The 14,780-nt window shown below is 45.8% G+C and overlaps 2 protein-coding genes across 2 annotated transcripts; both read left to right on the top strand.

The window, feature by feature from the left end:
* Nucleotides 1–52: 52 nt before the first annotated feature.
* Nucleotides 53–702, top strand: AO090010000299 (uncharacterized protein; the record flags this gene model as incomplete). The annotated part of the gene is made up of 2 exons (XM_023233713.1): nucleotides 53–643; nucleotides 670–702. The coding sequence occupies 2 exons, from the start codon at nucleotides 53–55 to the stop codon at nucleotides 700–702; spliced, it is 624 nt and encodes a 207-aa protein (XP_023094127.1).
* Nucleotides 703–10,397: 9,695 nt separating this feature from the next.
* AO090010000300 (uncharacterized protein) lies at nucleotides 10,398–14,303 on the top strand (the record flags this gene model as incomplete). Its single annotated transcript, XM_023233712.1, has 1 exon — nucleotides 10,398–14,303. The coding sequence occupies one exon, from the start codon at nucleotides 10,398–10,400 to the stop codon at nucleotides 14,301–14,303; it is 3,906 nt and encodes a 1,301-aa protein (XP_023094128.1).
* Nucleotides 14,304–14,780: the final 477 nt, after the last annotated feature.

Genomic DNA, 14,780 nt, shown 5'->3' with positions numbered 1-14,780 from the left:
ACTTATCTCAACCTACTGCATTCAGACATGTCCGCTTCCAGTTAATACTATCATGTCGTCCAAGAAAGAAAAACACTTGACTTTGCTTGATGTTGAACATCTCGATTCAATCAAGCCCCCTGCTTCCCTTCCAGGAACGAACGCTTCATCCACCGTACAGGCCAACAAAGTGGAGCGCCTGGTGAACAAAATACCATATTCAAGCGGCTGTTTGACTGAGAAGACGCCGGCTCCATTAACCCAGATAAACGAAAGCATCAAGCATGACCAGCACCGAGATGAGGCTTTACTCCACCCTACCAACTCCGGATACCGATCCCTGCCAGTACTGCATAAAGTATGTCCTTGGAAAAGCTTCGAAAAACGATTTGATTGTGATCTAGCTGGCACTGTAGCCATAGTTACCCGTCGATCTGATCCTTCAGATATTCAGACAATTCGCCAGTTTGCAGCTAAGGATGGCAAAAACGTAATGCAAGCTCTTCGTTCCTTTCGTCATGAAAAGATCTTCTCCGCTACTGAGTGCTTTCAGTTTGATGGTATATTATATACCGTGAGTGAATTTTACCCGCTCACTCTTGAACACATCGTTGCATGCAAAGTTTTCCCCAATGAGCGGCAGCTCGCCGCAATCATGGAGCAGGTTAGTTAGACCTCCACATTTGCAAGTTAACACACAATCAATGTGGTAAATGCTCCTAGTTTCTCAGTGGTCTTTCTTATTTATCCTCAAAACGGATCAGGCATACGTCTCTGAAAAGTTCAAGTATCCTGATGAGCATCGAGGGACAAATTAAAATTGGTAATAAATCAACGATATTTAATTACTTTCGTGTCGAGAGATCACTGACGCTTCTTAGCACGCATAGACTGCTGCCGTAGACGACCTCCGGATGAATCATCAAGAGCTGACCTGACCTCTGTCGCTAACGTGACTATGGAATTGATGCAGGGCTATGTAAAAGACGAGGGCGTAGTGGGCGTGGACAGCCTCAATCGCCCGTCTTCCGGTTCCACTGCACTGGACTTCTTATCAACTACTACTTCTGCCAATTCAGTGGATGAGCTCAGGAAGGTATGTGCAGCGAAGCTTTCATTTAGGATGCAGGCTGATGTTGAATAGCACCCTCTTATCACGAAGACGAGTCCGTCTATGAAAGAGTTAATGTGGCTAGCATGGTTTGCGCTCTATTCCGCACGCACTTTCTGGTCCTATACTCCTTCGTTGGATGAGGTTGAATAACTGTACTCGGGATTTGCGGGGCTGTTGAGGTTAGTTCAGTGCTGGAGGCCAGGCACAGAAACGCAGAATCGGTACCAGGGTCGAGCCGCTTATGGTTTGTCTGTTTTCTTTCTTCTCCCCCCATAATATCCTTGATAATGAATTCTGTTGTTCTATTCAAAGTGAAAATAGAAAGAGAGGTCAGTCGATTTGAATATCCTGGGCTTCACCAAATCTGATACAACATGCTATCCTCTACTCGCTTAGAGATCCTAACTTCCCAATTATCGAGCTATATCTGTATGACAATAACCTCAATTCATTTATTTAATGCATGTTCGTATAGCAAGGACATACGTTGAGTACTCCCGTTCACTTGCACTACAGAAGGCGATGTCTAAATGGAGGATCTTGGACGTCCCCAAGGCTTCAGTTAATACCATTTTTTGACAGAACCAGAATTAATGAATGCAGTCAATTGTGTTCACAAAAGTAGTGCGTGCCTAAAAACTGGTCACGCTTTTACTGGTCTTGGAGAGATGACACAGTAACGCTACGAAGACCTGCTCTTTTTAATGAATGATGGTTTCTAAACCGCTTTACACATTGTCAGTGACAGATTTCAGTATTTAGTGACTTTTCATGGAAAGTTATTGTGATTATATTTCCCAGTAATCTGTCATGATAAAGACCAAAACATTGACATAAGGCGTTGTCGATATGAGCTGTAGCGGCGTACTCTGCCTATAGGCCTCGCAGGACTTTTTTTATACTCTGCTTTGTAGATATTATTGACCGCCTAGCTTTGGCTATTCTTTGCCCAGTATAACCCTCTATACTACGCAGGCTCTTTTTGTGTCTGCCATAGCGAATGGCTCTATATGGACGTTAACCCTGAATAATAATACACCACTGCGCTCTGCGTAGCGTATATTCTGCTTGTATTGAATATTCTCCTGGTCAGACTTCAAGAATCACGTCTTTCTAGGTATCGTTTAGACTAAATATACAGATTCTGTTTTCTATTTTATGAGGCATCGCATTTTACCATAAATATACTTATTTAGTATCTCATCAGAGCATCTACTATAGTAATGTAAGCATCATCATTCTATTACATATGAAGACTCAAACCCCCTGTTTACTGACTTCATACTACTTCGGGAGCCAGCATGCCTATAAACACATCCCAGGTCTCTTGTGATTGAATAGTTCTCCCAAGACCTTGGAAACAATGTAGTAATTTCCTATCGTGCATGAATAATTTCTAGGTACAAATCAATTTAATGACAGTGTGGTTGAAGCCTGAGGCCAGTAACTTTTTCTTTGCGTAAAGTGGCCCGATAAAACGTCTAGACTGAGCATAAACTTTTGCTTATCGGCTGGAAATTCTGCTCAAACCTGTACTAGTCCGCGATCTAGCGAGACGACGGTGTATATAATAGCTACTCGCGTCCTTCTTTTCCTCCAGTCGAAGAAATTCTGTTAAAGTTCATGATCTCTGGCCATACGAAATAATGGGTAAGCCTTCTATGATTTCCTTAGGATTATTTTACTGACAGCCAACTTGTTAATGAAGCTCTTGACGAGAAGCCCAGTCCTTCTGAGGACACCAAGATGTCTCCAAGAAGCGAGCGCGAATCATTCCAACCTGCAACAGTAAACACCATCGATTATTCCCTTGAGCGCAGCGACCTGGAAGATCTGTATAGCAGATTGCATATAGGGGATGAAAGGTCTCACACTGTTAGGGAACCGGGACGAAATGAGGTCATTCTTAGAGAAAGCTTTTGTGTAGGCAAGTACGATGCCCTACCGAAAACCGAAGCTCCCCTCGCCCACTACAAAAGAACACTAGGTATGTATAAGCAGGAGATGCATTTGAGCAGATTTTTAATACCCACATCAGAGTTCACCGAAAGGAGAAGTTCCATGGACTCCACAAACTCAGAAGCGACAACAATAAAGTGCAATTCCGATTCGGGGATGATCCTAGTGGACAAGACAGATACAGCTCAGCCATCATCTATTTTACACTCAGGGGGGGTAACGCGAACTATTTCATCCTTGGGTACAGCTTTGGCCATAAGAGAAGCTCCACGGATCTCTAAGCCGAAGACATACTCTTCAAAGCGTGAAAAATGGCGGAAGTTGTTGACTAAAGTGAGAAACCAAATAGGTTGAAGCTATAGGATTAGATTATGTAGAATCTTTCATTCACACTTTAATCCAGGAACCGTCCGTACGGCTGTCATCTAAAGGTCTCAAAGCCGAAAATGAAGAGCGATTGGAACTATATAACCGATGCTTAACTTAGACCATAGTCTGATTATATTAATGCATTATTTTATTAATGACCCAGGTTTACAGTGCGACCGCAGGAGAACGATGGCATATAATACAGAATAACACAATAGAATCAGTGCTGGACAAGTGCTACACAGTAGATGTGCACATAACGCATCTGGGCAATTTACTTAATCCAGAAGCCATTCGCAACGTCTATTCAACCCCCCGCATACGCTATATACGCGCAAAAGTTTGTGTTATGCAGCAGCCAACCATGCCCGTCACTGCCACTTGGCTCTCCTTTTCCTTTTGCACCCGGTCGCCCTCGCTGAAAGTGAATTGATTACCTACATGTGATCTGATGAATCTGGAAGGCCTTTCTTTTCCTACGGGCACCAGTTGTGAGAATTTGTTATCGAGATCATGGTAGCACACAACTACTCTACAATATTCAGATCTATATCCGAATATAAATTTGATTTTTATCTGTCTACAGGCTCTGAGGCCAAGACCTTTTGTATGAATTCTGCTTTACCTGCGGTGGGGGAATGTGGACGTCCTTCTTGTGAACATATGTCATTATCAATGACCTTGCAGCCATTATAGCTGCGCCAACCCCCCTGTGCTGTAGGATGTTGGATGGCTGAAGGCTCGTACTAGTGGGAGGTCTGGCAAATGGGATATCGCCTGATGTGGGACGAAGTGCATCAGACTTTCCATGTAACTCTGGAAGCAAATTACCAAAGCTCTCAACGGCTACCCAATGGACCATTAGCTGTTGTACCCTCGAATATTGCACGGTGATATCCAAATTACCTTGTACAGAAAAGTCGTCCCACTTCGATGCTTCTGCAATGAATTGCTCAGTGACTTATATTTCTTTTCTGTATCCCCAGCTATTGACCATGGCCCGAGAAACGGATGAAAAATACCGCTCTTGATCGCCTGTTACACAGATTCCGATACCTTAGTCATATGTACTTGGGTACTGCAGTGATAGATACCATCACCATTGTTCTGAGGTCGCCTTGGATCCAGATGGCGTATGAGACTGATCTAACCAAGATCATGGTGTACGTTACACTTTTGGTCCGAGAAGGGACTGTTGATTTTGAGGAATGTGCTGAATTTTTCGCCCACAAAGCTGCTGAATAACTTCATTACCAGGTACTGTGTGGGGTTCTCCCCTCTATTCAGAACAGAGGGTACGTTGTACAGAGCACGATACTTGATAGTAATGACACAAACCGTTTCAGACGGAGGCCTTTTTGAAGACTAAAAAGGTCCATCTCGAGAAGTCCCAAAATACGGCACAGTATCAGATAGAAGAGGTACTATTCCAAGGTGGGAGAGAAGAAAGACATGCGTATACAGAACGAAGGGTAGGGTAACTTGCATCCCTTCAGGGTAGACATACTCTACAATTAAGTACTATGCCCTCCGTAACTCAGTGTATTCAAAAATACTAGATAGTTGGCGCCTATTGATAGCGCCTACAGACAATTCACTACAGACAAGAAAAAGCAAAGAACAGATTCAAGCAATATCTTTATTTACCCATCAAAGAGGCCGTATTCAACCGTGATCCATAGAAATGAGATCACCTAGAAACATTTCCTACTAGGCACCTGAGACTTACCAAGGGAGTTAGTTCTAATCACCTTTTGTAGTGCATATTCATACATCCTTTCTTCTACAAGGTTTCCCATGGTGTATAAACCCGACTATGACAAAGCCCGTTGCAGTGATGTTCTTCCCGCACTTAGCCTGGCGATTTAGCAAGTTTACAGGTTCTGGACCGGATGTGCTGGAGAGGCGATCGTGATGATCTCTTGTGGTTTTCTTTTTCTTTCCCCCTTTGTTTTCACAAATGTTTAACCCTCCGCGATATGATGATATAGGGGTGAGAGCGTCTCGGAATATAAGTTGTACCTAGATAGAAAATCTTCATGCTTCGAGCCAACATTTATGCCTATAAAGACTAGATCACCTTCCGATTCAAGTCTAGGGTGAAACTCAAAAACTGCGTCCCTCAATGAAGGGGTTCAAATACGGCTCCCGCCTTTCAAGCCTCACCCGAAAGTCTTTTACGTCACAACCAGATGTTCTCCACAGGAACACAGCATGTCACGTCGCCAAGTGCTGAGTTATTAAACCAAGTCATCGTAAGGCTAAGGAATGCTTAGCTCAATACAAATTGTCGCATATTAACCACTCCTCTCAGCTATATGCAAAGATGCTAACTGGGCACCTTGGTCGACCTGGTTCTCCTTCATACGTGTAACTCTACCTTTTCGACAGAAATTATGGGAGAAAACAACCAATGGCCATGGCTACTCCTTGACCAAGCGCAGCCATTGCTATATTGGTCCAATAGGGCAATGGAAAGTGCTAACAACTTCCCTGAGCTGCTAGAGACATGTGGTATGATTTATCAATCAGGGACCTCAAGCACTGCGACCTGCGCTTCCAATACCCCCACAGTAAGTTCAAAATAAGCCCTTCCTTTCCGTCCCTGTGCAACCTAAGGCAGTTGTTATAATTGTGTAAAGCATGCTGACAGTATTTGAAACACTAGAGCATAACCGCATGCCATTCTTCACCGCAGCACAGCGACTTTGAAAAAGTTACCTACCCCGATAGTTTGCCTACGAAGCATGAAAAGAACTTAAGAGTCAATTTGGAACGAAAAACCTCACATAAAACAAGCGAAGCAAGTAGAACCACATAATACAACTAGATCCCAAAACGCCGACTTGAATTGTGGGCTGGACGCTCCTGTTCTAAGTCAACAGCCAGGAAAACAGAAAACGCGACCATCACGAGATGGAGTTGTACGACTTCGTCACCCACAAAAGATTGTGTCGAAAAGATTGGACCCAAACCTATCCGAAGTAGGAAAGAAGGCACATAACCGGAACGAAAAGCGGTATCGAGATAATATAAATGCTAAATTTGAGCAACTCGAAGATATAACTAGATCTTGCGCCATAAAGACCGAAGACCTGAACGGCATTGATGGGAAGTCAAAGAAAGGAAGAAAGCCTAGTAGAAAGGCGTTGATTTTACAGAATGCCTGTAACTGCATTGCGGGACTCAAGGCTGATTTGCTACTGTTACGCAAGGAAGTGGATAAACATGGCATATCGGTATAAACTTAGCTTGAGGAAAATACTTAGCAGGAACAAATAAAACAAAATGACCAGATTACACGGCCTTAAGTAGGCTATAAATATCTCAATCCGATCATAAAATAGAAGAAAGCTCGCTGAAAAAACCGGAAGAGAAGCGAAAAACTCATAATTCTCATTGGAAGCGCAACCTTCGTGACCGACGTAGCAGCGGTTTCGCGTCGGTCGGAAGGGAAGATTTCAAGACGCGTTGAGTCGATACTCAAATCAAACCCCCGTCACGGAAGGCCGCATGCCTTAGTAAGAGCTACATTAGGCGTACCCTTGCCACTTCCATTCCATTGAAGTCCGTATACAATTGTCACGAGCAGCTTCTTCGTGGTCTGCGGCTAAGGCTCTCTTCACCCTTTCTCCCATGTTTTGCAAGCTTAAATCGTCAGGGATCAGGCCTATTTCAACCACGTTTCCCACTTGATGCTCGTAGCTCTTCAGCACATCCATTAAATGAGGACGTTTCTCCTTCATGTGCCTAGCTAAAGCATCGAGGTCTTCCTCAGAATATTTATTATTGTTACTAAATATTCGATAGTGCACTGTATAAGTTCTCTCAAAAATTGGTGGCGTACTAGATTTTATCAATTGATTCACCCCCGATCAGCAAGTAGCCATTTGTTTTCTTGGCAATAGCGCTCACAGCTCTCTCACATTTGAGGTTCAGGATCATATCATCCAGAAAATCGAGAATCATCTTATCCGCAACCAAGCTTGCAAATTCTCTATCACTAACTGGGGGTGTATTCTTCTTTACCGCCATCGCACAGGATTCGAGAGTATATCAAAGAATGGATAATGCAGAGCAGATGCGTAGAGGATAAGTCTAGGATGTTGAGACAAAGAGGTCCCTATAAAGGGTTCTCCTCTTTATTCGTGTGGGGTAGGGTCTAAAACTGCACGCATCATAGTAATAGGAATCGATACTGTACACTCCTTTAGACTGTATTGTATCGGAAGTTGAACGACTGAAACTGAGAAGTTGACGCCAGCGTTGAACACATAAATTGGGTACACCACGGATGGACTGAAGGAAAGCTCTACCACCGACCAACACCAAGGTATCCCCGGAATATACATACTGGATATTGCTCAAAAAATTTAGATTATTAAAGTCTGTTCCCACGATATGCAACACTAAGACCTAGCTAGTGATTATTTTTGTGCTATACCGATTGGCTCATAATGGTTGTTCAGAGCAGGCTGATGGAGACTTTACAGTACCCTAACGTTGGGTAACATTGAAAGAATCATCTGTGGAAACCTAAGATTTTTATTCAATTCCAACTTACTTTCCTAGATTGCAACATTATTTCTTTCCCTTACCGCCTAGTATTGTCAGATACTTATCATTTTAACTTTTTCGTACCTTGCCAAAGACTTCGATGATGTCGAAAGGAGCAAGATATGGCTTTGTCGAAGAATTTTCGGTCGAATTAGATAGCCAGAAGCACCCAAAAAAAAAAAAAAAATCTCAAAGGGAATAAGAAAACTCCAAAAGGAGACAAATTTGATCTAAAGTGGATCAGAAGTAGGAGTTCCAAAACTAGGCCCTTTTCCTTGGAGTGTTCGAGCATAATATATACAATTAATCTCAGCGACGTCAATTTGATCATGTTGAGATATTTAGTTAGTGGAACTAGCTGAGTCTAGGGTGCCCTGCAGACACACAAAGTGGGGAAGGACGGGGGTAGTTGTCCTTTCGAAAGTAAGAAGAAATAGATTCTTTTCCCCCTACTGTTTTGAGCGTGTCATAACGTGGTGGCTGCCATCTGTAGCACAGATTTACGTAACCTGGATACTATAGTTTTATTAATATTCTAGAATCGAAGAGTTTAACGAAGAGCAATGAAATTTTTTTTTTTTTTTTTTAAAAAAAAAAAAGAAAAAATCTCACGATACAGTACCGCCCAGATCATTATCTACAGTAACGGAATTTCCAACCTTGAGCAGAGGCGGAATATTATACTGAAGCGGATGCATGAGAATGTGTGAGATTTTAGCTTATCTGAACGGGAAATATAGCATCGGCAGTTTGTGTTAGAATATGTACCTCCATTTTTCTCTCGAATGGGACATGTCTAGCAATAAGGTACAGTTAACTGCGAAATCAGCTTGCCCAGCAAAATCCATTTCATTCGTTTTAAAATTGTCTTGGCATAGGAGCTAAACCAGTAATGGCTATAGAATGCATTACCCAACCAATAATATCATGCTTATAATATTAGTAATCCGGAAACTAAGGATTTACAGAGACCGCGAAAGTGTTGGGGGGCAGGCTGATTTCGCAGCTGACTGTAGAGAAGAAAACACGACGACAGCAACAAGCATCATACTGTACAGTGGTCGATCCAGCTGTAGCATTATCGAGCGGGGACTCTGTATGAATATATGGCAACTGTAGTTGTGCCATATCAAAATTGTTGAGTGGTTGAAGCTGTCATTGTGTGCCGAGCGGGAACTAGTCTCGGCCCGATGGCGATCCCGCCCGCAGGGGTTGCCGAACCCCATCCCACAAACACGGAGGAAACACCACGAATCTTCACGCAAGAAGTCTTTCGCCCAAGGATCCCATTGACAAGAAAACGCCGCAAGAGGGGTGTAGATACGGAAGGAAATGAGCCGATCTCGAACCCTGAATTCGCGACCTGCGGGGAAAACAATGGAAGGGTGACAAATCAAGATGTCCGGCAATTCTTCACCAGCTTCAAGGAGGCACTTGCCCACCAAACAGAAATCATCGAGGCAGCAAGAGCAGAAATTCGGGAACTGAAAGCGGAACAGCAGCTCCTGCAAACACAGAATGTAGAATTGCGAGAGGAGATTCAAGCCCTCCGGGCCAAAACCGAAGCACAACAGCTGAACACGCCCCCGACAAAATCCTGGGCCGCAGTGGTAGCCGGTAACCCGGTACCAGACCCCAAAACAACTGTTCCACGCCCCCGAAATGAACCGAATTGCGTTAGAATCAGCACTGCACCGACTCTCGACGAAGAAATCGATAATGACCGCTTCTCGAGGTTCCTGCCGACCGATGCGGCAAACACACATATCAGAACAGCCCTTCTAAATGCGGAACCCACGAAAGAAGTGCAGGTGGCCGGCATCGGCCCCACAAAAACAGGATATGTCATCCGATTCCGAGATGCCCAATCCGCTGAGACAGCCCGGAACAATACCGAGTGGCTTGAAGAACTGGGAAATAACACTAAAGTAGTGAAACCTCGGTTTGGCATCGTGGTCCATCGAGTCCCTACAGAAGACTTTAATCTGGAAGAGAACAAGAAACAAGGAATAGAGAAGATCATGATAGAAAATGATCTTTATGAAAAAGAATTCCGGGTTGAAGACATTGCATGGCTAAAGAAGAGAGACATGCCCATGGGCAAGTCGGCCTCGATGGGGATTTGGCTTGATTCACCGGAGGCAGCGGAATGGATCATCAACAACGGACTGCTAGTAGGGCAGAGGTTCATCGGAAGCATTGAACCCTACCGGGTTGAACAGAAAAGATGCCGTCGCTGTCAGCAATTTGGCCACCTAGCTTGGTCATGTAAGAAGCAAGTAAAATGTGGCTACTGTGCAAGAGAGCATGACCAACGCCACTGTTTCCCAGGAATAAGACCCAAATGCTCGGACTGCAATGGAGAACACCCAACAGGAGACCGGATGTGCCAAGCACCCCTTAACCCCAGGTCGTCCCAATGACAACAAACCTTCGTATTTTACAGTTGAATATCATGAAATCTAGACCGGGAATGGAGGCTCTTATCAATGATCATCAGAGTCAGAATCTGGACATGCTCCTGATCCAAGAGCCACCAATGACTGCTTATCGAAGCCATGTTAACCACAGTGCATGGAGACTTTACCGACCAACCTATACAGACGAATCAGTCCGGTTCCGCAGCCTTCTCTATGTAAACCGAAGGATCTCAACATCATCACATCGGCAAATCCACTGCAATCATCCGGATGTGGTGGCCATCAAAATCTGGACCCCAGAACTACAATACCTTATATTCTCCGTCTATATCCCACCAGTCGCACTGTATGAAGCGCCAGAGGTTTCCAGTGCACAACAGATCCTAGAAGAAATCCAGACAAGCATCCGACAACATGCAGAAGGAAACAACCGAGTAACAAAACTCATTCTGGCTGGGGACTGGAACCGCCACCACCCTGCATGGAGCCACCGTCCTGTTCACCACTCTTTCGCAGAACACGCAGAGGAGCTGATTAACTTCTTTCAAGCCCACGAACTACAATGGTGCCTGGCTCCAGGCCAGCCTACATTCTGGTCTCTCAAAGAACCTGGAAAAACATCAGTCCTAGACCTCACACTCACTAACAACACAGAAAGACTAATCAAGTGTCAACTCTACCACCACCACTATGGGTCAGACCATCGCGGGACATACTCGGAATGGAGTCTCCAACCGAAGCAAAACGTAAAACTGAAGCTGAAAAGAGCCTATGACCGAGCTGACTGGACGAAGGTGGGCCAAGACATACTCAACCTGATTGACCCACAACCAAGGATCCTGTCAAGCCAGGACCTGGATCAAGTGGTCGAGAATCTGGTTCATACAACAACCACTGTCCTTGACCAACATGTCCCATTCTTAGCGCCATCTCCATACTCCAAGCGATGGTTCACCCCAGATCTTAAGGTCCAACAGACCGAAGTCAATCAGATCCGCCGGAGATGGCAGGATGGATGTGCAATCCTAGGACCTAGTCACCCAATGACAAAAACTCTCTTTGAAGAAATGCGGCGGAAAAGACGACAATGGACAAGAGCGATTGAAAAGGCAAAGTCCGGCCACTGGAGAGAGTTCCTTGACAAAGCAGGCGAAGGCCACCTGTGGAAAGCAGCCACCTACATGCGCCCCCGTGATGCCGACATGAGCATCCCAACACTCAAGGTGGACACCAAAGAAGTCACAGACAACCAAGAGAAGGCAGAGGTGTTCCTGGAAGCCTTTTTTCCAAAAATGGCAGATCCCGGGGACGAAGAAGTGGAGTCCCCCGCGGAGGAGCTGCGGTGGGAGCCGATTACAGAAATAGAGATTCACCGATCAATCAGAGCAGCTAAGGGAACCACAGCCCCTGGCGAGGATGGTATCCCAACCCTCGTCTGGAAGCAACTATGGGCATACCTGAAGGAAACCATCACCATAATCTTCACAAAATCACTAGACCTTGGCTACTACCCCAATCAATGGAAACGGGCACGAATCGTGGTACTGCGGAAGCCGGGTAAACCGGACTACTCTGCACCTGGGGCCTACCGGCCCATCTCGCTGCTGAACACCCTGGGGAAATTACTGGAAGCGGTTATGGCCCGAAGGCTGTCCTATTGGGCTGAGAAATACGGTCTGCTACCAGACACGCAGTTTGGGGGCAGACCAGGACGTAACACTGAGCAAGCCCTTCTAGTACTTGCTAACGCGATCGATCGAGCATGGGTGCGATCCAGGGTGGTCACGCTAGTTGCCTTCGATCTTAAAGGCGCATTCAATGGGGTCAACAAAACCAGCCTTGACACTCGTTTACGGGCAAAAGGTATCCCATTTAAAGCCCGACAGTGGATCTGTAGTTTTATGGAAAATCGACAAGCGAGTGTTACATTTGACGACTTTGAGACTGAAAACCTCCCCCTAGAACATGCCGGCCTCGCGCAAGGATCCCCACTCTCACCAATCTTATTCTGCTTCTATAACTCGGACCTGGTAGACCAACCAGTGGACAGCAACGGTGGTGCATCTGCATTTATCGATGACTATTTCCGCTGGAGAACCAGCCCATCAGCGGAGGAAAACATCAAGAAAATCCAGGAAGAAGACATCCCGCGGATTGACGAATGGGCGCGACGAACCGGCGCGTCTTTCGCCGCTGAGAAGACCGAGCTAATACACTTGACTCGCCGCAAGAGTGAGCATTGTAAAGGGCAGATTCTCATAAACGGCCAGGTCATTAAACCAGCCGACACGGCTAAGCTCCTAGGGGTCATCTTTGATAAAGAGATGAGATGGAAAGAACATATACAGCGGGCAGTGAGGAGAGCGACTAAGGTGAATATAGCCCTTGGGGGGCTCAGACACCTCCGACCAGAACAGATGCGGCAACTCTACCAAGCGTGTGTAACGCCGACCATAGACTATGCATCTACAGTCTGGCACAACCCACTCAGAGACAAAACACACCTAAGGCTCCTGAGAACGGTCCAACGAACGGCCCTTATCCGGATCCTCTCTGCTTTTAGAACAGTATCCACAGAGGCACTGGAAGTTGAATCCCACATATTACCCACCCACTTGCGACTTAAGCAACGGGCACAGATAACAGCGGCCCGCCTCAGCACATTACCAGGAAATCACCCAATCCACGGAGTGATCGTTCGAGCAATAGCGCGGAGTTCACATATTGGAAGTGGTCAACGATTCCCCCTTGCAGAAACGATGCGGACTATGGACCTTAACCGTCTACAAGCCCTAGAAACCATTGACCCAACACCCCTAGCACCATGGCGAACTCAGCCCTTCACGGAAATTGAAATCGAGCCTGACCGAGAGAAGGCCAAAGCCAACGCCTCAGCAAGGCAAGCAATGACAGGTGCCACGGTGTTTTCAGATGCATCAGGACAACAAAATCAATTGGGTGCTGCAGCAGTAGCCCTGGACAAAAATCAGCAGATTTTGGGGTCCCGACAAATTAGTATCGGTTCAATGAGCTATTGGTCTGTCTATGCAGCAGAACTCATGGCGATCTATTATGCAATTGGGCTGGTTTTTCAACTGGCGCAAAAGAATCAAACTACTGCGACAACAACACGAGGCCCAGCAACAATCCTCAGCGATAGTATGTCCGCACTGCAGGCAATTGCGAATGCATGGAATAAGTCAGGCCAGCGAATTCTTCAGGCCATCCATCAGGCGGCTGGGGAGCTAAAAGCCCGAGGAATCCCGCTGCGACTACAATGGGTCCCGGGACATTGCGGTGACCCTGGAAATGAGACAGCAGACCGGCTTGCCAAAGAAGCAGTAGGCCTAGAAAAGAAACACCCGTTCCGACATCTTTTGTCCCGTGAAAAGGGATATATCCGCGATAGAATTAGCAAGGAATGGGAACAAGAATGGAGAACCTCCAAGAAAGGAGGGCACCTCCGCAAAATCGATCGGACCTTACCGTCAAGCCGCACCCGCCGGCTCTACGGCTCACTCCCTCGCAACCGAGCTTATCTGCTCACCCAACTCCGGACCGGCCACTCGTGGCTGGCAACATATGGCAAGCAACATCGCTTCCAGGAAGAGGAAAAATGTGAATGTGGGGCGGTAGAGACAGTGGTCCATGTGTTAATTGACTGCCCGCGGCTAAACAGGCTGCGCCAAGAGCTACGACGCAAAATAGGAAGAGCATTCAACAACATTTCAGATATGCTAGGAGGAGCTGAACAAGGTAAGGAAGGTAGGTTACAAGATGCCCCGCAGGACAGCAGCGTCTTAGGCGCGGTACTGGACTATGCAGAGGCATCGCAGAGATTTCGAAGTCGCGCGCCACGAGGGCGGCAGAACAGAACACCAGGCATAGGCCAACACAGGCCTTGACGAGGCTCCAAGTTCGTCAGGAAAGTAATAGTTTACTGTAAATAGACGCACAGATAGAGTACAGATAGTGGCGGTCCCGCATATCGCCCTGAGGCGAGGGGTCGGCGTATGAATCATCATCATCATCATCGACTGTAGAGAAATAATGAAAAGAAGATAGGATTTTAACTCCAGATCTCTTGGCTCGTCAGATTTTTGGATAAATGTTCTAGGTTTACTGTCGCCTCCTAATAAAAATGAAATAAAGCGAAACTCGGGGATTTAGGCACGAGTTGTCGACTAATGTGAGTCTGTCCTCATTACCGTACTTTGAGTCTGAGGTCGAGTGGGTCTGCTTAATAATTATGGAATTCTAAACTCTCTCGGATATTTTCGTCAGTGAACTCGTTTCTATGGGCCATGGTTGAATATACCCTCTTTGATGAATAAATAGAAATACTACCGTTGTTCTTGTTTTCTGTAAACATCGGGCTGTTC

Source organism: Aspergillus oryzae, chromosome 8 (genome assembly GCF_000184455.2).
Source record: "Aspergillus oryzae RIB40 DNA, chromosome 8".
NCBI lineage: Eukaryota > Fungi > Ascomycota > Eurotiomycetes > Eurotiales > Aspergillaceae > Aspergillus > Aspergillus oryzae.
Note: the sequence above shows the minus strand (reverse complement) of the source record. Positions and strands in the feature narration are given on the sequence as shown.